This window comes from Prosopis cineraria, unplaced genomic scaffold (genome assembly GCF_029017545.1).
Source record: "Prosopis cineraria cultivar Desert tree isolate PC_DT_omini unplaced genomic scaffold, ASM2901754v1 PC8, whole genome shotgun sequence".
Taxonomy (NCBI): domain Eukaryota; kingdom Viridiplantae; phylum Streptophyta; class Magnoliopsida; order Fabales; family Fabaceae; genus Prosopis; species Prosopis cineraria.
The window spans coordinates 33414521-33436847 of NW_026555339.1; the positions used below are offsets into that span (position 1 = coordinate 33414521).

Below are 22327 nucleotides of genomic sequence, written 5' to 3' on the forward strand. Positions count from 1 at the left end.
GGGAGGAAGTGGTGATACTTTTCATGATGAAACTGCACAAGATGGTTATGTAACCCAATACTTGATGAGTTTTGTTCAATGAAACTCCAATCTAAATGGTTAAAGGCCTTTTCTATATTGACTTTAATAGCTATGTACCCACTTTCTATTCTCTTACACCTCATAGAGTGAATACCTTCTTAAGTTATGATGATATTATCACAACTCTGTCTATCCTTGATAAAACTACATTGAGGCGGTTTGATAAGGAGATCCATAAACTAATGTTACACAGGGAATAGGTTGAAAGTCCTTGAGGGAGGTAGGGTGATCTATGTTTGGAATCAAAACGATATTGGCCTAATTCATGGCTTGCAATGCAATTGGGTCCCGAATACTATTCCTCATTTGGGCCTCTCTTTTATCTAAGATAGGCTCAATGGACTCTGGTTTTGGATGGCCATTTTGTCACTATCTTTGTTATTAAGATGTGTCGTGGGTGCACCAAAACTGCATTTTATTTTTAATTTACCCCCTGAAGTTTAAAAGTTTGCAATTGAATTCTTATAATTTCCAAAATATTTGGCTTAGTCCCCATTGTTAAAATTTTGTAAATATCTGTTATAATTTTTATTAATATAATTAATTATGTAGTATGTGACATACCAAAAAATTATATATTACCCGAATATAACTTGTTCGTGACAACGAAAGTTGAAAAATTATAGTAATGAAATGAAATTAAGACAATTCGAAAATGAAGATAAATATAGGAATTAAATATTTAATATAATTTTCATTTTTCATCCACTATTCTGGTGGTGACCATAACCAATTCACACCTCCACGCCCCCATGAGAATAATAATGCAACTCAATACATAAAGGGAAGCCCTGTTGGTGGTCCAGCCTCTAACCAACTGTTCACATGCCTTCCCATTCTCTCTGTTCTTGTAAAAGTAAAAGAAGGCTCAGCTTCTTCTAAAAGCTGAAGACATTGCTGCCCAATCATGTGGTTTTTTTTTTTTTTAGTCTTCTTTTTCTTGTGGTCCTTCCATGGATTGGATCTAGGTTTTTTATCCTTCCTTTTCACAAGGGAAACTTATTATTTTGCTATTTTTTTAAAAAAATAAAAAGTGTGACATTGGTTTATTGGAAAAGTACATGCATGTTACTAGATTAATTAAATTAACTTCGATTCAATTGATAAGGTTAAATCTAACAAAAGTGATTAGTTTATTTTAAATTATTGTTAAAAAAAGTCTACATTTAATATCCGATCATACTTTAAATAAAATTACTTCTAATAATGGGAAAAAATTTATGCATGAGCAAACAAGACAATTAACTTAGATTCAATTTATTCATTGATTTTAAATATTGTACTATTTTTGTGCAAATCAAGGTCCAAGGAAAACAATAGAGGTGTTTGAGGTTTAAATTATACCAATCATCCATGCCATGCAGCTTTCATAAACTTAAGGTTTATACAATCATATTGGTATATTTTTTATATTAATTATAGGAAAAAAAAAAAAAAAAAAGAATGCCCCCTTAATATCCAAATGATCGTTAAATACCATGAAGTGTGGTAATTATTATTTAATCTCCGGATACTTGTCTAGCATTTTGAGTTTTGACTAAATAACATATCTACCTTTAGTGACTATTATCAGGAAATAATTACTTTGATTGGGTTATTGATTAAAACAGAATAAAAATAATTATTTCTTTTCTACAAATTTATTTATCAATCAAATGCAACTAAAGTAATTATTTTTAGAAAGGAAGTAGTCATTTTTCAATATGTTTTTAAATCACATATTTGCAGAAAAAAAAGTTATCATTTTCTATTTCATTTTAGTGAGTAGCCCCTGCAAAGTTTTTAACTTTTCAACATATATATAGTCACTGATTTTTAGTACTTGTACTTAAACAATAAACAAATTTACAGAAAGAAAAATAGTCATTTTCTTGCTTAATTATATCTATCTCTTTTACATTTAAAAAGAGATTTTATGCTTGATTATCATATATATATAGAATCTAATTTATGGGTGAGCTTGATGTACCAAGAGGCGAAAAATAAGTTGATATTGTATTTACATAAATATATAACTAGTCTTGAGATATATCTAAGAGTTCGTAGTGACTTAAATGGTTTACTTAATAGTCTGGTTAAATGTGTCGGTTAGCACAAGAGAGAACTTGACTCTAATTAACTAGATAAAGACTAATTAATCATGATATGGTTAGAATAATTTTGAAACATTGTCATTATAATTGTTACAAGTCAAGTTAAAGGCTAGAAAATTAATGGGATATAGTTAGAATATTTTAAAATCAATTGAATAACTCTAATTTAATTTCTTTTAGTTATGCATTATTTTTTATAATAAATCATTCTCTTTCAATTATTTTAAATTGCGCTTGGATTATAAATTTATTGGATTGGTAAAAACTCTACCCCACTTAAATTCAACGCTTGAAAAATACGCCTTGAATTTTTCATAACTATGATCGGCCTTGTGCACTAATAAAGTTTAAAGTTTTATATCGATCAATTTAAATAGTTGATATATCTCATCATAGCGATAACCATACCAGATTCGGATGCGGTTTGAAAGCTAACATTTATGAAGATTTAAGTATATCAGTTATGCTGAATTATGATTTTCAATTGAGTTGATGATACCATGACTTCTTTTGTTGGTACGTTAATTAATCACTAATTAAATAGAAAAAAAGCTTGACAAAAGTTTCTTGCATAAATTGGTCTACTGGCCAAAAAAATTTTATGCCTAGAAAATATGGATCAAATTTTTAAAAATTTAGGTGTGGTTAGTTCAAATTAATATATACTCTCTCCGTTAAAAAATATAAAGCATTTTTAGCCTTTCAAAATGTAATCATTGCCTTTTTTTAAAAAAAAAATCCCCTATTAATAATAACTTTGACGAGCAGTGAAAATGACATTCAAAATTCTTCTAATTCGATCACAAACCCTACATCTCTGAGTGAGATTCATTTTTTTCTTTCAATTTGTCCCTTTCACTAGTGTAAGGTTGTAAATAAATTGATACTATACTTTACATCTTCCCATCCCGATCCCCTACTTGATTCCACAATAATCATCCATCAGAGTAAGGCCATATATAGCAAACAAATGCATTTGCATCCATACATTCTCATATCATATACCATGATAAAAGACTTTAAAATTGTTGAAATATTGGATTTTTTAGGTCCTTTACATGGGAAAGGTCATGGTTCCTCACCTTACTTGTCACAATACCAGTCATTTTCTTACTCATTGCCTATTGTGATTATCTCATCATAGGAATAAATAGGAAAAGATAGGGTTAATTTGAAAGTATGTAATTACTTTATTGGAGAGTGAAATTTGATTAAAAATATCTTACATTTTTTAACAAAGGGAGCAAGAGATTTACAATTGATATACAAAAAATTTATCATTAAAAATTTAAAAATTTACAAGGAGTTTATCATTGATATACAATAGTATATTATTAACAAATATAATAAACAGGTCATAATATAAAATAAAATAAATATTGAGATATTTACTTAATTTAATTATAAAACATTAGCTATATTTACAAAAGTCTCAAGTTGCTTTTCAAATTGGACACAGATCGCAATGTACACTCAGTGTATTGTTATTGCTAATTATAGAAGATGTGGCTAATTTCATAAATTTATAATTTTAAATTTACTTCTTAATTCTTTTGTTTTTTTTTACACAAAATAAATTTAATTCAAAAACTGTGTAATTTTGAGATTTTAGGCGTATTAGCCACTTGTGTCATTCAGCTATTTAAAAGGTATCCAAATAATGTCAAATAACATGTAGTCTAAGGGTGACGTTTCTATTAAAAGCGCTAACAGATAAATCCAGTCATTGAATGGTTAAAATCCCCTTGTAACATAATACAAAAAAAAAAAACAAAAACAAAAAAACCTCCTTGTCACAATTTACTTATCTGCATATATATTGGGAGAATATTAATAAGTACTATTGAAATGATTTGATATTATACAAGAACTTAGACATATTAAATACTTGTTAAAAATTAAACTTTACTTATTAATTAGTAATGCTTACTTGTTATAAGTGATTGTTTAACATTAAATCATTTTAGAGGCCCTTCATTACACATTCAACCCCAAAATATACATATGTGTGTGCTTTATAATATTATCAAAATATTAGAATCCTCAAATGGTATGTTTAAAATTCTAAAATATCACCAAAAAATATTGGTTTTAGTAGAGAAAAGTATTAATATATTTAGCCTTATATATTTTAGAAACTTGCTTTCAATTGAATAAAGATATGTTAATCTTTTATATATTAATTAAATGGTCCCACAAAAAGGATTTTGGATTAGTCTAGATGGAGGGCAACAATTATTTAATTTCATGTTTCTCAAGATATTGAGAGGTAGGATAAAAAGATATTATTAAAATATTAAAATTTATTTTGTATTTGATTGGATATAAATATATTGAGTATATAAGAATAATTAAATAAATCTTGATAATTGAAAATTAGTTATAACTATTTAAGTATAAGATCCCAGATTTAAACTTATATAAATACAAAAGACATATTGGATAAAGTTATTTTTATTTAAGTCTAACAATACCTAAATTTAATTTATTAATACGGGACATCAAATATCAAAGATGCGTAAAAAAACAGTGCAAAAATATCAGTGTTCTATGGAGAGTTTATCCACAAACACCTTGATCAAATCAACACCGTGAGGGAAAATGACGTTTGAAAACCCATGAATGATTATAATTAGTTTTTTAAAAATTTAAATGTATAATTTTCCAAAAGGAAATAAATGTTTCTCTTTTTAAATTACACACACATATATATTTGATAGTAATTTTTCAAATATTGATGTCAACTTTAAAAACATTAATTTTATCTAGTATAAATTTGTAAATATAATTTCTTTCTAACATTAATTCTGAACTTGTGGAGGGGGTTTGGTTAGTCGGTCAGCCTCATCATGCATCAAGGTGTTAATTCTGTACTTGAGTAGATCCAGCTGTATCACGCGCTTTGCTAATAAATAAAGAATAAGTCACATTCCACCAGATATTTAGCACTTAAAGAGTGGTATCAATTTAATCAAAGATTTCGAGTCCGAGTCTTAAAACTGAAGCAGTGATGTTAGTGGTATTATTTTTGCGCCAAAGAATTTCATTCTAGCGCATTCCAAATTAGTTTGACTCTTGTTAAAATCCCTTTAACTCAATATATGATAAGTTTAATATATCGAATGCTGGAAACAAAACAAACAAGTTGCATATTTTATCTTTGATTTTAATAAAACTAGGATTTTTTTTTCTTTTAATATATATATGTGTGTGTGTATTTTTTAAAAAAATTAATTATTTGATCCCTGTGGTTTTGACTCAGTTGTAACTCAATTTCTGAACTTTGACTCATTGTAATTTAGTCCTTATAATTTTAACTCGATTGCAACTCAATTCCTAAATTTTTCCTCTTACAATTCAGTTCCTATAATTTCAATCACTTAAATATTGATCTTTATATTTTTAAAAAATAAAATTATAAAGATTAAAATTATGTTAAAATTTATTACTAATATTTTAAATTATTAAACCCTTCTAATCTTTATAAATATTAAAGGTTTACAATATTTTTAATCTTTATAATTTTATTTTTTTAAAATATAAGGATTAATATTTAAGTGGTTAAAACTATAGGGATTAAATTGAAAAAGAAAAAGTTTAAGAATTGAGTTACAACCAAGTTAAAATTATAAGAACTGAGTTATAATGAATTAAAATTTAGAAATTGAGTTATAACTGGAATAAAAATATAGGGATTAAATAATTAATTTTTTTTATTAAAAAATTAATAACAAGAATGATAATTACAGCACAGCTGTCACTACTTATGGAATAACATGGACTCCACATGATGTTAAAGTTAACAAAACTAATATTTTAATGAAAAATCTCATTCTCATGCCCATGTTGAAAAAACGAGTTCAAATCAGTGCAGCTAATTTACCAAGTTATCCAGATATGGGAACAATTTTTTAAGACCCGGACCGACCCGGACGGTCGGACTGGTCGAACTGTCGCCCGCTGAAGAAAACGGGCTGGTTCAACCAATTAACCTGGATTAGCAGTTGGCCCGGGTTGGCCCGCCTAGAACTGGACGGTTTTTAAAGACCTGGGAAAAACCCGGAACCCGGAGCGGGTTTTACGGGTCAATAGCGGGTCGCAAAAAAAAGTTAAAATTGGTATTTTTAAAAATAAAAAACCCTTCTCCTCACTCTGTCTTACAGACCAACACCTATAAGGACCCATTCTTCTTCTTTTCAGTCTCACTTCTCTCTATCTCACACGATGCACGCACTCATTCTCACCACCTTCTCAAATCTCAGCCATCTGGGCTTTATTCTATGTGTCATCTCCCTCAAGCCTCTCAGCCATCTAAGCTCTGTCTTCACCATTCAGCCATCTTGGACTCGCCTTTTCAACCATTTGGGTTCTATGTTCACCCTTCGTTGTCTTCACCATTTAGCTTTAGCCATCTCAAACTTCATAGGCTTCTTTATTCTTCATCTTCATTTCACTTTCTTCATTTTGGTTTGTGAGCGAGTTCTTGGTTAACTCTAGTATAGGCATCCAGTTGTTGAAGACAGTCAGATGGTGTCGAGCTTGAACCCTTTCTTGATTCTTCATCTTCTTCATCAATTGTTCTCTCTCTCTCTCTTAGTCCCGGTGAGATTTTCTTTCTCCCTCATTTATATCTCTACCCAATTTAATGTAATCTCCATGGTTCTAAATGGAGTAGAATGAATGTTAATGGATGAGCTTGCTTTTTATTGTTTGAGCTGTTTATTGCAAAATGAAGGATTGCTGAATGGATGAAGATGAATCTATTTTTTATTGTCTAAGAGTTGTTTATTGCAAATAGAAGTTATATTTTTTTCAAGTGATTATGCCTAAATCCTGATGCATTTAAGAATCTAATGTTGTATTTTTGTTAGCTTGTTTCTTTTTATATATATATATATATATATAATTTTTTATTTAATTATTTGGTCATCGGTCCAACCACCAGTCTGACCGGTTGAACCATAAGACCCGTGACCCATTGACATTTCCAGTTCACTGTCCGGTCCGGATTTTAAAACATTGTATGAGAACATACTATTTTAGATTAAATATTCAATAAATCCTTCCCCTCGCAAAAAATTATCGTGCTACTATTTTCTTTTATATTTTAAAAATTAAATATCCTTTTGAATTGTTTTTTAGGGCATGATGATAAATTGGTAATAGGGCTCAATTATTTGTAATGTGATTATATATATTATTTTCCTTGAGAAACAAATTATTTGTAAAAATGCTTCGGTGAGACAACTTATTCTTCATTCATCATCATCATTATTACCAACAACTTATGATCTCTTAAAACCGTATAAATGAAAACAGAAGAAGGGGGATTAGAAAACCTTGAAAGTCTAAAACACCAGAGGAAAACCTATTTATGGGTTGATAATAATTTTAAAAATTAAAACGGGTTAAAATTTACGATCTACTCCAACTAGAATTTAACATTATTTATATGAATTTAAACATCCAATGCTAAATAGTTAAGTCAACACAACAATCATCTCAAGAAAGGTGAATAGATACAGCTGTTGCCGCATAAAATAACTCAATCAGCACATGCATAAGAAAAAAGAAACCAACATCATCTTAGGAATAAAGCACATTCTCATAATATAATTCAATAACATCTCATATGTTCAACCAAAAAAATATATGAATTCAAATCAAAGCAGCAAACTGCAACATCGTCATCATGTAATCCCCAGATATACAGACATAGAATTGTTTAAATTAATTAAAAAAGATTCAATGAATCCCCTTCCCCATCATCACGATCATAAGAACACAACCATGATGGCCATGGAAGAAATTGCCAGAACAAAGTTGCCCAAACTGAAGATGGTCCTGTGAGAAGCAGCCTCATCAGGTGAAGATGATGGAGAAGAAGATTTAGCAGACTTGGTATCTGCAGATTTTGCATCTGGTGAATCTGCCGCAGGAGCTATCTCAGGAGCTGGTGAAGGAGCCGGAGTTGGAGGAATGTCAGTCCCGAAGATGGCTTCAGGAAGAAGGACCTTATCAACTTGGTACACGGCCACTGGGTCGGTAGCATGAACAGCACTGCTCACTTTCGTGAGAGACCATCCAGAGTTAACGTGGACAGTCCCGGAATTGTCTGTGAAGTTGAGAGTATAATCGCCGCCAGCGAATGTTGGGGTTGAGCTGGTTTGGCTGAGGTTCTTGAAGTCAGCAAGTGCATAGAAATGTGGCAAGGCATGGAAGAGGATGACTTGTTTGAGTTGGTCTGGTGTGAGTTTAGAAAGTGAAGGCTTTTTGAGGGATGAGAAGGCACTATCTTTAGGTACAAAGATGGTGATTCCTTCTTCTGTGTTGTTGGCTTGGTTTTGGAAGGTGTCAATGACTTTGGTGGATTGTAGGTAGCCAAGGAAGGTGTGGAATGGACCGGCCACCGTGAGGAGGTCGGTAAGGTTCACATAGTCCGGTGCAGGTGCCGGTGCCGGGGTGGGGCTCAGTGAAGGGGGGCTACCAGTTTTGCCAAATCCTGGTGACAAGAGAAGCAGCAGAGCAGTGCTGAATGTGAAGATCATGGAAAACTCCATATTAACAATATGATTGGTCTCTCCAAATTCCTGCAACACATGAGGTCTAGAATGTTACTAGCATGCCAAATCAAAAGTGCCAAATAACTTTGTTAGATTGTTAAATTTGATGCTACACTACAGTGGGATGAAAATGAAATAATATGATTAAGTTAAGGGCTAAATTAAAAGAAAATGAAAATGATGCATGCAGAGCAAAGCATGCCAAATCAGAAGTGTAATTTTAACTTTGATAGATTGTTAAATTTGATGTTAAGACTGGATGAAAATGAAATAGAATGATTAAATCAAAGGACCTTTTTATTTTAGTCAGAAATATCAATTGAAAGAAAATGATGTAGGCAGACCCAAGTTGAAAATTCACTTGATCCAGAATATGTTTTTTTTTTTCCTGCAATATAGTATATCCTTCATGGAAAATGTTAAATAATGCAAGAATTGAGTGAAATCAACATCAATTTGAATCAAAGAGAAAATCCAATCTCAAAATTAAAGTGCACTACAAAGCACAGACCCTTATTTTTTGGCTTCCCTAAAGAGAGTAACGTAATTGCCAAAACCAGATCTTACAGAAGTTGACTGAGACAAAGAAAAGCGAGAGTGAGGAAGAGGATTAGAACTGAATAAGAGAAGATCTAAGAGTATAAAACGAACTAAGCAAGGAAATCCAAATGCAGAGCTACGATATTAGAAAAGTGAAAAAGAAAAGCGATGAAAATGCAGATCCGATGAAAGCGAAGAAGATTTAAATGTGCTCTGTTGTCTTGGCTCTGCTGACCCAGACGCTACGAGAGAGTGACAGATTAGAACGAGCTAGTTAAATCCCGAAGAATGGAGAAACACAGCTCAGAAACCCAAGAAAAAGGTTTCTTAATGCTTATTATAAATTCCTCATCACGCAAATCAAATCCATTAGAAGCACATTTTCCCAGGAAATTTGTTGGGAAACTCAAGTCAAATAAAGCAGCAGGTACCCACAATTAGAACAGTCAAGCACGCAGAGACACACAATGCACATGAACCCACGATAAAGACACAGATCTAGACAAGCAGATTCAGAAACTCCACAAAAAAGCACACCAAAATGGAAAAGCAAATGAAGTATGGCGAGACAGAGAGAGAGAGACTGACCTGAAGCAGAGAAATTCAGAGAGAGAAATGGGGAATGTGATGAAGGGAGGACGAAGAAGGAGGTATATAAAGATGGAGGAGAGGGTAAAAGAAAGTAGTGGGGAAGGAAACAGCTGGAGAGAGAGACACACACAAAATGTTGGTGGTAGTGTACTGTAGTGGATGATTCCTTGTGCTTCTGAGCGACTCTAGGGGAGGTGGCTTGCCCTTTTATCTTGACCAGGGCGACAAGATAAAATTTAGAAAAAATATCTGGCAGAAAAAAAATTTATATCAATTAAAAATTATTTATTATCAAAATAAAATAATTACCTATCAATTTATATTAATTTTTTATTTATATTTATCTATTAAAAAATTATTTATTATCAAAATAAAATAATTACCTATTAATTTATAATTTTATTTATATTTATCTATTCAAATTTTAATAATAATTCATGTTAAATTAACAATAATATATTTAAATTTTAATAATAATTAATTTTTAATTATTATAAAAATTTTTTAACGATCGTTCACTGCTATTTTTTCTAAAATAAATACATTGGAGTAAATATAAATTATATAAATTTTCTTTAAATTTTAATGAATTTTTAATTAAAAATTATTTTTGAAGTCCCTATGATACCTTCGAAGATTTTGACATTTTGTGATTTTGTCACTTCTCTCTGCCGTTTTTGGATACTAAATAAATTTCTCTCAGGACTAATATTGAATTGACTATAATTTCTTATTGAAATTATATAGATATATATATAACCTTCATTAAAAATAAAAGAGACGCATGTGTGATTTAAAAAGAGTTACATGATAATTCAGTCTTTAAATTATATGTTTAAAAATGTTTGAAACTCTAAACTCATTCATGATGTAATGTTCTTATTCAACTTTTGAAAACGATATAATCTCATTATTATCATTAAAAAAAGGTGATTTTAACTGTTAGTTAGTTAAAAAATGATAAAAAAATAAAATTATAGCAAATGATCAAGAAATTTTGTAAATTTTTTATCATTATTTGTAATTTTTGATTATTTTCTATAATTTTTAGTCATTTTTTTATAATTTTTGAGGTCATTTTTATTTTTTTTATCAACTAACGATCAAAGTTAAATTTTATTAATAGAAGAAGTAATATTGCACCTTTTTAAAACGTTGAAGGAAAACATCACATAAAAAATAAATTTAAGATTCAAAACACTTCTTGACTTATAATTTAGTAACCAATTACCCTTTAACTCTTTAAAAAATAAATTTTATTTTATTTACACTCTATTTTTCAATGAGCTTTGTTTAAGGGGACAATGACAATAAAAATCTCACTAAAATATATAAATGACAATCGGATTCCTTAAAATACTATAATTTTGCTAAAGTCTTTAAGTACCTTTCTGACATTAATGATTTTAAGTTAAATAATTAAATTACCTCTTATTTAAAATAAACAAAAATAACTAGTTTACATAAGAAATTGTAATTTCTTATTCAATTTTTGCTACATACAGAATAAAAGTTGTGATTGCTTAAACACAAATTTTAATTGGTTATTTTCAAAACTTAAACTTCAATGATAAAAGAAATATTAAGTAGAAAGTTTTGATTTTTTTTGTTTAAATTCTTACGATTCATATAATAAAAGTTGTGATTGGTTATTTTTAAAACTTGAATTTTAATAATAAAAGAAATTTTATATAAAAAATTATGATTTCTTGTTTAAATTTTGTAATTTACAAAATTAAAACTGTAATTGCTTAAACAAAAGTTACGATTGAAATTGTTTATTTTCATAACTTATTTATCAATAATAAAAGAAATTTCTTGTAGGAGGTTGTGATTTTTTGTTCAATTTTTACAATTTAAAGAATAAAAGTTGTGATTGTTTTGACAAATATTGTAATTGGGGGAGTGGAACCAGACCTATTATTTTTATTTTAAACAAGGAAAAATTTAATTGATTAGCATAAAATTATTAATGTTAGAAAGGTACTAAGAGACTTCAGAGAAATTATAACATTTCAAGGGACCTAATTATTATTTATATATTTCGATGTGATTTTATTATCATTTTTTCTTATTTAAGTTGGCAAAAAAAGGAGATTTAATTTGTTTATATTTTGAGAATATAACATATCTGTATTATTGTATACATTCTGAAAAAAAAAGAGGCGGTTATAATTTAATAAATTTTAAGAGATAATATTCGTGTAATTTTTTTATTTTTAGGGAATAAATTGTATAAGTTTTAAATTGTAAGCTTAAGAAAACTAAATGAAAATTTGTATAACTTAATTAACATATTTTAATAAAGACACTTTTTCTACCTCCATTGAAAAAAAATAATCACGTGTGGTCTTGTACAAATATATATTTCATTTTGTTTTCGTCACCAACCCCACAATATTTTTACCACTCAAGCTAATGATAAAATGTTATTATTTGTCTAAACTTTGTGTATCTTTTAATAGCACTGTTAAAAAAAATTATGTTATGAATTATTTATAAATAGTATGGTTTGTTAGAGCTTTTATATTCTATATTAGATATAATAGATTAGATAATGACCAATTGCTATTTACAAATAATCAATGAAAAATTAATGCAACAACATTTGAAGGGTTATTAGGAAATTATTTATATATGGATGACTCAAATTAGAATCTTTATGTATTTTTCATATTTTGAATTAAATTTTGAACCCAAACATAATTTTTAATTTATGAATAACAACAATATATACTCAATTTTCTATTAAAAAACTAAGTATTGCTGTAATATGTTGGTTATCGAGTTCATTTTCCATGCTGATATAGCATTGAACACCAATTACTGCAAATTTGCAATCATGTCATTCAATTTATTGATATATAGTTGAGTTATTGGATATTAAGTTTTAAATAACATTATTTATCTATTTATAATTACAACAGTTGTAATGTAAAGTAAATGCTTTTTCATGCAATGTGCAGTAGATATTATTTGCTTAATTATCAAGTTTTTACCTTAATACATTAAATAATTTTACTTGAATTTTATAATTTTTCACTTAATGAGCATACAAATAAATTAAATATTTCCAGACATGAAATTTTGTGCTTGTTTGACTATGGGGTGGGCTTTCCATGTCATTTGTCAACTAATTGCCTCTTTAATCCGTTGAACACCAACCTCGCACTCTCCCTCAAGTTATAGTCGGTGGTGTTATAATAACAAATATATGTATTTTGTTAATCTATATTAACGAATATTTATATGTAAATATTTTAAACTTCAATTTAAAAAAATGATGGTAAAAATTTGGGAGAATTGGTAATGAAGACCTAATTAGAACAAAAATTATGCTCAAGGACCAAATTAAATTTAAGGACAAAGCTAAATATTTTATTTATAAAGCAGTCAGTTTAAATGATCAAAATGCCCTAATATCTTTAGCCTGAATATTTCATCATTATTCATCCCGTTGACGAATGGCATTGGAAATCCATTCTTGCTCTTCATCAGTCCACCTTCCACCATCACTGCTTCTCTTGAAGTTGCCCCTTGTCTTCCTCACCTTTTGCCTTTGCTCCTTCTTCCACTATCGTTGCTCTTTCTCATGCCTTCCATCATTTACATTTGTACTTGCCATTTCGTCATTTGAATGTCAGATTTGCTTTTGCTTGACGTTTGAACTTGCCACCACTGACCGATGCTTCATCCAGTTGCAATCACTGCCCAAAATCAATCCTTTGATTTGTTACTGATGTTGATACCTAGTATTACTATTTTTTTCACATTTAATTCTCATGGAATGCAATTACTTCATATGGATAGATACATCATTTTCCATATCTTCCTTTTCAAACATAACCTTTAATAGCAGCACAGTTCTATATATTAATAAACTTAATTTTGTTTTGGAGTGAGAAGTCTCATGTGGTTGATTTTTATTCCTTTTTATCTAATTTTAAGGATTTTGTTAAATATTTTCCTTACTTTCAACCCTTAGGTTAATTAATGAATGATTGAACATTAAAATTCAAAGGTTAACGTAGAGTTGCTCAGTAAAAGTAATAACTTCCTCTCTTTTTTGTTTTTTTTTTGTTTTGGGGGTATATTTTTCATAGCTATGCAACAAAGCATAGATGTGGCGTGGTTATCAAAGGAACAAATTTGAGTGGAAACATATCAGGAACTGATCCATTGAAGGACAACCGCTTACTTTTGAAAGTAGAAGCTTTAAATGATTCTTAAGAAGTAAGTCATGCTACAGTTATTGTTAATGAGTTGTCCAAGAAAATAATTAAGATTATAGTTTCACATCTTGTGAATGCTAAATGTGTTGCAGAGGAGAAGAACATAGCTAATGTAGTCCTTTTAAGAGGTTATGATATTCAAATTGAGGTCTATTATTTAAAGTTTTATCATTTTTTGTTCATTTAGTTAACAAACATAAAAGTACTACTTAATAGAACCAAAATTTGCAGCGTCATCCATTTGCATAGTCAGTCACCTTAGAGGAAGTCACTTAAAGTGAATTATTTTTAGAAAATACTTGACAATATTTAAAACTTAAAAATAATTATGATATTGGCTATTTTGGTAGAAGTATAGTCGTTGTTTTATACCTTGAAATTTCTGTTTTTCTGTGCTTTTGATCACAAACTTGGTAAAATAATTGGACATTAAAACACATGATGTTTCATCCTAAACAAGAAAAATAGATTTAATACATCCGAAATTGCAATATAATTTATTGATGCTAATGTGCTCATTTACATGTCTTATATATGCATTTATTTTAAATTGCTTTTTATAGGTTCCTCCATTTTGTAAACAGGCATGGCTTGTGGCCATGCATGGTAGCTCCAACAAAAATAATTGTTGGCCTAGGCTTATCACTTGGCATTGATATTTTTGAAGCTCTTAGAGCAATTGGAGATTATCGAAGGCTACTAACTTCAAAAGCAATAGCAATAGCCAATGTACTCTTAGCTCCATTACAGTATTGTCCTTAAGTTTTTACACCTAGAGAGGATGAGCATAAAGCAGGCCGGTCAGAGGGATATGACTTTGAATTTCTACATATTAAGGTCAAAATTTTATCAGTTTTTGTTTCATTTTGTTTGCTTACTTCTAAGTATTTCTCTTTTACATGTCATATTAGCATGAAAATCTCACCATGCATAAAGATGATTTCTCTTCCATTGTTAGCTTTTTCCTAAAATGAGGGGCTAAATTTGATTGTCTTAGGACTACCATCATAATCTTATGCATGTACTTCTAAAAAGTGCTTATGGTTACTAGTTCTGGTGCATATTACTCTTGGAGATTAAAAGCAAAAGATAAATCTAAAATGTGGAAGTGTGTGCATAGGTGTGTGAAAGTGCCATTGTCTGTTCATCAAGTGTTCATTTTCTTTTTAATAGACATGAAACTGAGCTTGGGATTAATTTTAAATATGTGTTTGATGTGCTTTGATTTTCCCTCATCTTTTCATTTGCCTTCAAATTTAAGTGTCATATGAATGTTTAAGTATGTTTCATAGTAATTTTATGGGTGTTATGTATTAATGCTTGAATGACATACTTTTAATGGCTACTAATTTTCATTTTAGGCATAATGTTTTTTATGCACTAAAGCATAAGGTTTTGTTTGAAGAGGAGAAAAAATTTAAGTTCAAGCTAAGAAGCTCTTACATGCATATCATAAATGAAGTAAGCTATAAGGAAATGCTGATCAAGGGATTCCCCTAGAAGATTCAATAAAATTGTGATTGTATTTTAAAGTGTACTTATGACCATCCTCTTCTTTTTTTTTTTATAAGGTAAGATGTAGTTTAACATAGGTATGGCAATGTTCTTAACACCCCATGGTATATTTTTTAATATGGGGTGCCTTATGGTCTTTGTTTATCATTTTGATTATACTTGACGAAAAGATAAACCAAACATCATGGAATTAATGTTCTTTTATTGAAATTATTGTTTTCCATTTTCGCTCTTCACATTCAATTATTTTTCCAAGACAATTCAGTTGTCCTCCATGTTACATTGTTAAATTAGTATCTTCTATAGGTTAACATGACTTGCTATATAATGTATAATATTTTTTTTAAAAAGAACTTATTGTGAGTATTCCCTTATTGTTTCTTGTATAGAGTAGGATGTAGTTTAACATGGCATGATGTTGTTCTCATCACTCATAATATTTTTTTTATTTAGAGTACCAAAACCAGAGAGTGCAAGGATGGCTTAGGGTGTAAGGGTTTTGGTTTAGGTGCAAGAGGTATGGCTTATGGTACAAGGGTTTTAGCTTGGGTGTAAGAGGTATGGCTTAAGTACAAGGCTTCTAGCTTAAGGTGCATGTGTTATGGCTTAGGGTGAAAGGGATCTAGTTTAGGGTGCAAAGCTTTTGAATTAGTCATTTTCATGTAATTCATAGTCGTTTTCATGTAATTCAAGGGCATTGATAGTGGTGTGCTCTCAGTGTGTTTGATTTACATATAATCCATTGGATATTACATGTAAATTATTCAGCAGGCATACTTGTGAATTTCTTCATATATTGATTTACATATAATCCATAATTGTTTTCATGTAATTCAGGGGCATTGACAAGGGTGTACTTTATGTGTGTTTGATTTGCATGTAATCTACTAGAGATTACATGTAAATCATTCCTTAGTCATTCTCATGAGTTTTTTCACATATTGATTTACATGTAACCTATAGTCATTTTCATATAATTATAAGGGATGATAGGGGCCTGCTCTCTGTATGTTTGATTTACATGTAATCTGCTAGAGATTACATATAAATTGTTCCTCAGGCATGCTGGCAAATTTTTTCCCATATTGATTTAACATGTAATCCATAGTCATTTTTATGTAATTCTAGGGGATTGATAGGGGTATGCTTTTTGTGTGTTTGATTTATATGTAATCCACTAGAGATTATATATAAATTATTCTTTAAGCATGTTCACAAATTTTTTTCCATATTAATTTACATGCAATTAGTTGTCATTGTCATGTAATTATAGGGTCATTGATAGTGGGTGCTCTCTGTGTATTTGATTTACATGTAATTCACAAAATATTACATGTAATTGTCCAAGCCAGAAGCCTTGCACCCTAAGTCAAATCTCTTATACCCAAACAAAAAGCCTTACACCCAAGCCATAAGCCTTGCACTCAAGTCATAGGCCTTGAACCTCAAGCTAGAAGCCTTGCATCCAAGTTATAACCCTTATACCTCAAGTTAAAAGCCTTGTACCCAAGCCAAATTCCTTGTACCCAAACTAGAACTGTTGCACCCTAAGTCAAAATCCTTACATCCTCACGTTCATTCTCCTAGGCATCAAATACATTTTGAGTAATTTTTTTTATACATTTTCTCAAAAGTTAAATTTTTAGACCAAAATGCCTTGAGTGCACAACTTTGCCCCTTAGGTGATTTTCTTGCCTTTAAAACCATGAATGCACCAAAATGAAAAACATAACATGTAATAGGGATCCTAAATGACTAGACAAAGTGTGTAAATTGTGTCATATCACTCCCTTTAGTTGTTGAGTTTACATGTAATCAAGGGATGTTAATTTTTTTTTTGGTGACCCTTCACCTGACGGCCAGAGCTTTAGCAACCAAATTTTGTGCCTTTTTGAAAAAACTTTAATTAACACATAAGGGCATTTCAGCCATTTGCTCAAATTATTTAATGAATAAAATATTAGCTTTGATCCTTCAAGTACATTTGGTTCCTGGGACTAACTTTACTTCTAACTAGGTCCTTTTCACCAATTTTCTCTAAAAATTTTATCTTAGAATTTTTATTAAGATTTCTACCCACTTTTAATATTTTAGTCCTAGAGTTGTTTAGAATAATTTTAAAATATATTATAAATTTAAATTTAAAATCCTTTTAATAAACCAAAATAGTAAACCATGTTGACTTATGCATTTCATAAGCATGAGATTCTCTTACCCATGATTGGTGAGCTTGAGCCATTCCAGTCACGTAGAGTTAGTTCTATTGAATTTTTAGCCCACAGATTGATCATGCATATCTATGTTTTGTAATTGGACAGTATAAAGCAGTGTGTCAATCGTGCATATCATTGTTGTATAGCTATGTGTATATGTATACTTGATATCTAGATCATAGGTCTTATTACCACTTCACATACTCACTTATTGTTCTTACTTATGAGTAATTTGTTTAGATTATTTGGTTATTGAGTCCTTAACTTACCTAATGGTTGCATTTTATAGGTAAAAGTTTCGATAGAGGCACGAGGAAGGAGGATACTATAGAGAATTGAGAGGCTTGTAAGTGTATAGTCCTTTCTCTCTCTCTCTATCTTGTGTTTTTGTAACAAAAATCTTATGAAAACTTATGCCAATTTCAAATCATGTTGCATTTTGGGGTCACTTGCATTATATATTATTGATCTGTGGGTATTTTGACTTGGAATAATGTATAAGTGATTGAAAATATTGTAAGAGGCTGAGACATCAATGCAAGTGATGTTTTTGTGTTGTTTATGTGTTAGAATGGCCAAGAGGATTGTGATATGTGGATATTACTATCCCTTAATTTATGGTGAATTTGGGGTTTTTAATGGCCAATTCGTATTTGGAATGCTATTGTTGTTGTACGACTGTTTAATCAAGTTATCTATGGTCCATTTGAGTTGGTTCAAATAATTCCAAGGTCATTGGCGCTAGGTTAGGGAAATTGGACACCTTTATGTGTGTTTTGAAAGGAAAATAGACCAAATTATGTTCGAGTGTCTAACTTTTGAATTGTTAAGTATTTGGTTGTGAAACTAGTACCAATGGCTAGGTGGTGTTGAGAGCTACGTGTGGACACTTAAATCGCTTAAATCGAATGTCAGATCGTGAAACAGTGTGCTTTGGACGTTAGTCCTAAAGTGCTATTATGATAGTAGGAGTGCATTACGGCATAAGGTATGTACACTATAGCGTATTACACAACAAGAGATCTAATCTCTCTGTGCCATCCATTGTGGTGGATGACACATGTGCTGTGATGGATGATGTATTTTGGGAGATTTCTAAAATGCCCTCTTGATGCTTTATTCAGTTACTATTTAATTTACATGCTTTCATTACTTTGTTTAACTTGTTTTAAACTATAGTTTGAGCTCAAACTTTATTTGAAAAGGGTTTCTTAAGATTCCAATCTTTTAAACCATTCTTTTAACCCTTGAGTTATGATAACTTTTAATGAGGAATTTAATTAATCCTGGTTATCATAACATTGTTATGCGTCTCGTGTCCTGTATCTTGGTAATATCAAGGTGGACATTACACAAAATTTATCACTATATACATAAGTTCAACGTCCTCATTGTACTCATATCAATTTGTATTAGTACATTTTTCACATCACATTTATCATTACACTCGATTATAAATATTCATTGAACTCCACAAAATATCGAATTGTTGAACTTTATATCATCATGGAACTCCTTAATTTTAACATTTCATTTATTGCACAACAATTACACAAGTACATCATTTCAAAACTTCCTAATATCATCAATAAAGATTCAAATTTTATATGCCATACTTGCATTACAAACAATTTCATGATTGACAATATTAATTCATAATTCAAATAAGTAATTAATTCATAAGAGTATAAAAAGATTTCCTCCCAGTTACCTCAAACATTTGAAAGTCAAAGGTTTGCCTCTCAAATACACACTTCCAAAACTAATTCAGGCTTGAATAGTGCTAAATTGTAATCAATGAGCAAGAAAGATTATATCAATATAAGGCTCTATTTGGGTATTCAGCTACTACATTGGTATAAGTGCACTGTACTGGTATAACGAACTTAGAATAATACAAAAGCTTCGGTAAACTCAAGTAATGAATATAAAATTAAACTCAAGTTGAAACGTTCTCAATACTCAAGATATATTCAAGAAAGAATTTTAGATAAATCAAATATGCATTCCAATAACATATTTTAAGAAAGTTAGGGCTTCAGGTAAGATGACAGAGATGAAGCATACATACATATATATATATATATATATATATCAAGTACTCTTAATTGCTATTAAACACAAATTAAAAACTTTGCAAAAACTAAATATTTTCTATTTTGTCATAATCAAAACTAGAGTTCAACACAAATACATTGATTGAAATGAGAATTATCTCTTCTCTCACAATTCAAATATTATCTCCTTCTAATAATATTTATCTTCTCTTCTTTTATATCTATATTTATTTCATAACACGTTATCAGCATAATTGTTCTACTCCTAAATTCATTAGAATGGCTATTTCTATGATCGGTACCACTATTAATTATGTAGATATATGCCTTGTCGATAATGTTATGATGCATACAATTATCAATGATATAATATATTTTTCAAGTTTAGTAAGGAAAGAAGCTTATATTAGTACTATATTTGGTCGTACAAAATTAATTGAAGGCCCTATAAGAGTAGTATAATATTACTAAGAGGAACAAATTTACATAAGAATAATGCATTATACTCCTTTAAGTCTCACAGGAATTTATTAAGCTTCAAAGACATCTGAAAAAAGGGATATCAAATTGAGATGATGAATGATAAGGATGTTGAATATCTTATATCTTGAGAAGTATCTTAAATAAAAAATGTGTATTGGAATGATTACTAGCATTCTCTTCCATATTATACTTCACACATATTAGTACAATCAAATCACATGCTATTATAAACTAAAAGTTTAAACATCACATGTTCCTTGTGTAGCATCCCAGTTTTAATTTCCTGATTAATTAAACCTAATTAGGGTAATTAAGTAAGTTAAGGTGGTATATGGCTAGGGAGGTCTAATAAGCATATTTGATTGTTTTTTAGCTCAAATTATGGGTCTGGTATCAAGGTGGGCCACTTGGGCATCAAAAGGAGAAAAAAAATGAAGAGTGATGTTGCTGTGCCACATGTCGTGGTGTGGAGATCATCTGCTGCAGTGCACAAACACTTCAGATGTGAAGGAGGACCTTTCTGTGCCATGTGTCGTGGCCCATTGTGTGTCCACCGTGGTGCATGGCCATGTTTTGCAAATATTAGTTACAAAAATGAGACAAAAGGAGAGAAGAGAAAAGAGAAAATAAAGAGACATGCCAATGCTCTGCCAAGGTCATTTCCCTCACCAAGCTAGTGCTAAACTTTTTCCTTGTTAGGATTGCTTCCATACTTAGGAGGGGAGAATATAGTGCAAACAAGAGCCACAAATGTCAGAAATGTACTAGAAAATGTGCAAAGACTGGAACAAGAATTGGTGAACTAAGAGCAACAACTAGGACCTCAACAGGGTAATAAAGACAATGCCCTGGATGAACTGAGACGTATGATGATCGATGGACATCCAGAGGAGAATGGATGGTTATGACGAGATCCTTAGAAGAAGACCTGGGGAGAGTAACAAGATTGTAAAGAGAGTTGGGGTTGACCAAGAGGAAGCCCGAAATGATATGCACGCTAAGGTGCATGGACATAGAGATGAGAGTACTATGAGGAAAGTATTCCTAAAAGGCCAATGCGTTTGGTGCGGCCTGGGACAAGTGAGTCAAAAGGCTTTATAAACATGGCTTTAAAGTGATTCATGAGGTTGAATCCTCCTTCCTTTATGGGTTCCATATAGGATATAGTAACCGAGAAGTGAATTGACAAGCTTGAGACCATCTTTTCAGTCATGACCTATATGATTGAGCAGAGGGTTCTCTTAGCCACTTTCATGCTTAAGGACATAGCGAAGCAATGGTGGGAAAGTGTGAGGCTGATAGATAGCTCACAGTTGACATGGATAGAGTTCAAGATGTGGTTCTTCTCCCATTATTTCCTAACTTCATTCAGAGCAGAGAAAGAGGTAAAATTTCATAGACTCCAATAGGGAAATATGAATGAGGAGGAGTTTATAGCAAAGTTCAATGAGCTATCTAAGTACTCCTCCTACCTAAGTCATCATGATGATGAGTGTTGGAAGGCCAATCAATTTCTTGATAAGATGATGCCTGAGTTCAGCTAGCAATTAGCTACCTTTGACATTACTTCCTTCGAGGCTATGTGCAAAAAGTTTAGAGCTATAGCTAGAAGGAGTAAAGTGGTAGAAAAGAAGAAGAGAGATGGTTAAGGGAGATTCTCTTCCTATATAGGCCTTATGGCCGGAGTGAGTAAGAAGTCAAGTTTTAACCCGAGTATGTTTGGGAGGTATAATGCTAGAGGAAGCAAGAAGAAAAGCTTCCAGAAGGGGTCTTAATCTAGGGGATCTAACCAGAGGAGCAATGCCTTGAGGAGTATGGTCGAGGTCAAAAATCAGACGTCTTAGTAAGGATATACAGCTCCATCTGCTATGATGCCAACTAGAGCTCTGCAGTGCCATAAATGCAGAAAACATCATCAAGGGCAATGTTGGGTTTGCTTCAAATGCAACAAGGTAGGAC

The 22327-nt window shown here is 30.6% G+C and overlaps 1 protein-coding gene and 1 pseudogene across 2 annotated transcripts; one reads left to right on the plus strand and one right to left on the minus strand.

Annotated features, from left to right (window-relative positions):
• Nucleotides 1-7760: 7760 nt before the first annotated feature.
• On the minus strand, nucleotides 7761-10036 carry LOC129318450 (fasciclin-like arabinogalactan protein 7). 2 transcript variants are annotated; one of them, XM_054963213.1, is made up of 2 exons: nucleotides 9866-10036; nucleotides 7761-8764 (listed from the first exon to the last, which is right to left on the minus strand). In XM_054963213.1, the coding sequence occupies exon 2, from the start codon at nucleotides 8732-8734 to the stop codon at nucleotides 7949-7951; it is 786 nt and encodes a 261-aa protein (XP_054819188.1). In that variant the 5' UTR covers nucleotides 8735-8764; nucleotides 9866-10036; the 3' UTR covers nucleotides 7761-7948. The 2 variants fall into 2 exon arrangements, with proteins under 2 accessions (XP_054819188.1, XP_054819189.1); XM_054963214.1 differs by lacking the exon at nucleotides 9866-10036 and adding an exon at nucleotides 9249-9802.
• Nucleotides 10037-13332: 3296 nt separating this feature from the next.
• LOC129317547 (uncharacterized) lies at nucleotides 13333-21777 on the plus strand (annotated as a pseudogene).
• Nucleotides 21778-22327: the final 550 nt, after the last annotated feature.

Coding starts and splice junctions, on each gene's coding strand:
- LOC129318450 (XM_054963213.1), bottom strand. CDS start 8,734: ATGGAGTTTTCCATGATCTTCACATTCAGCACTGCTCTGCTGCTTCTC.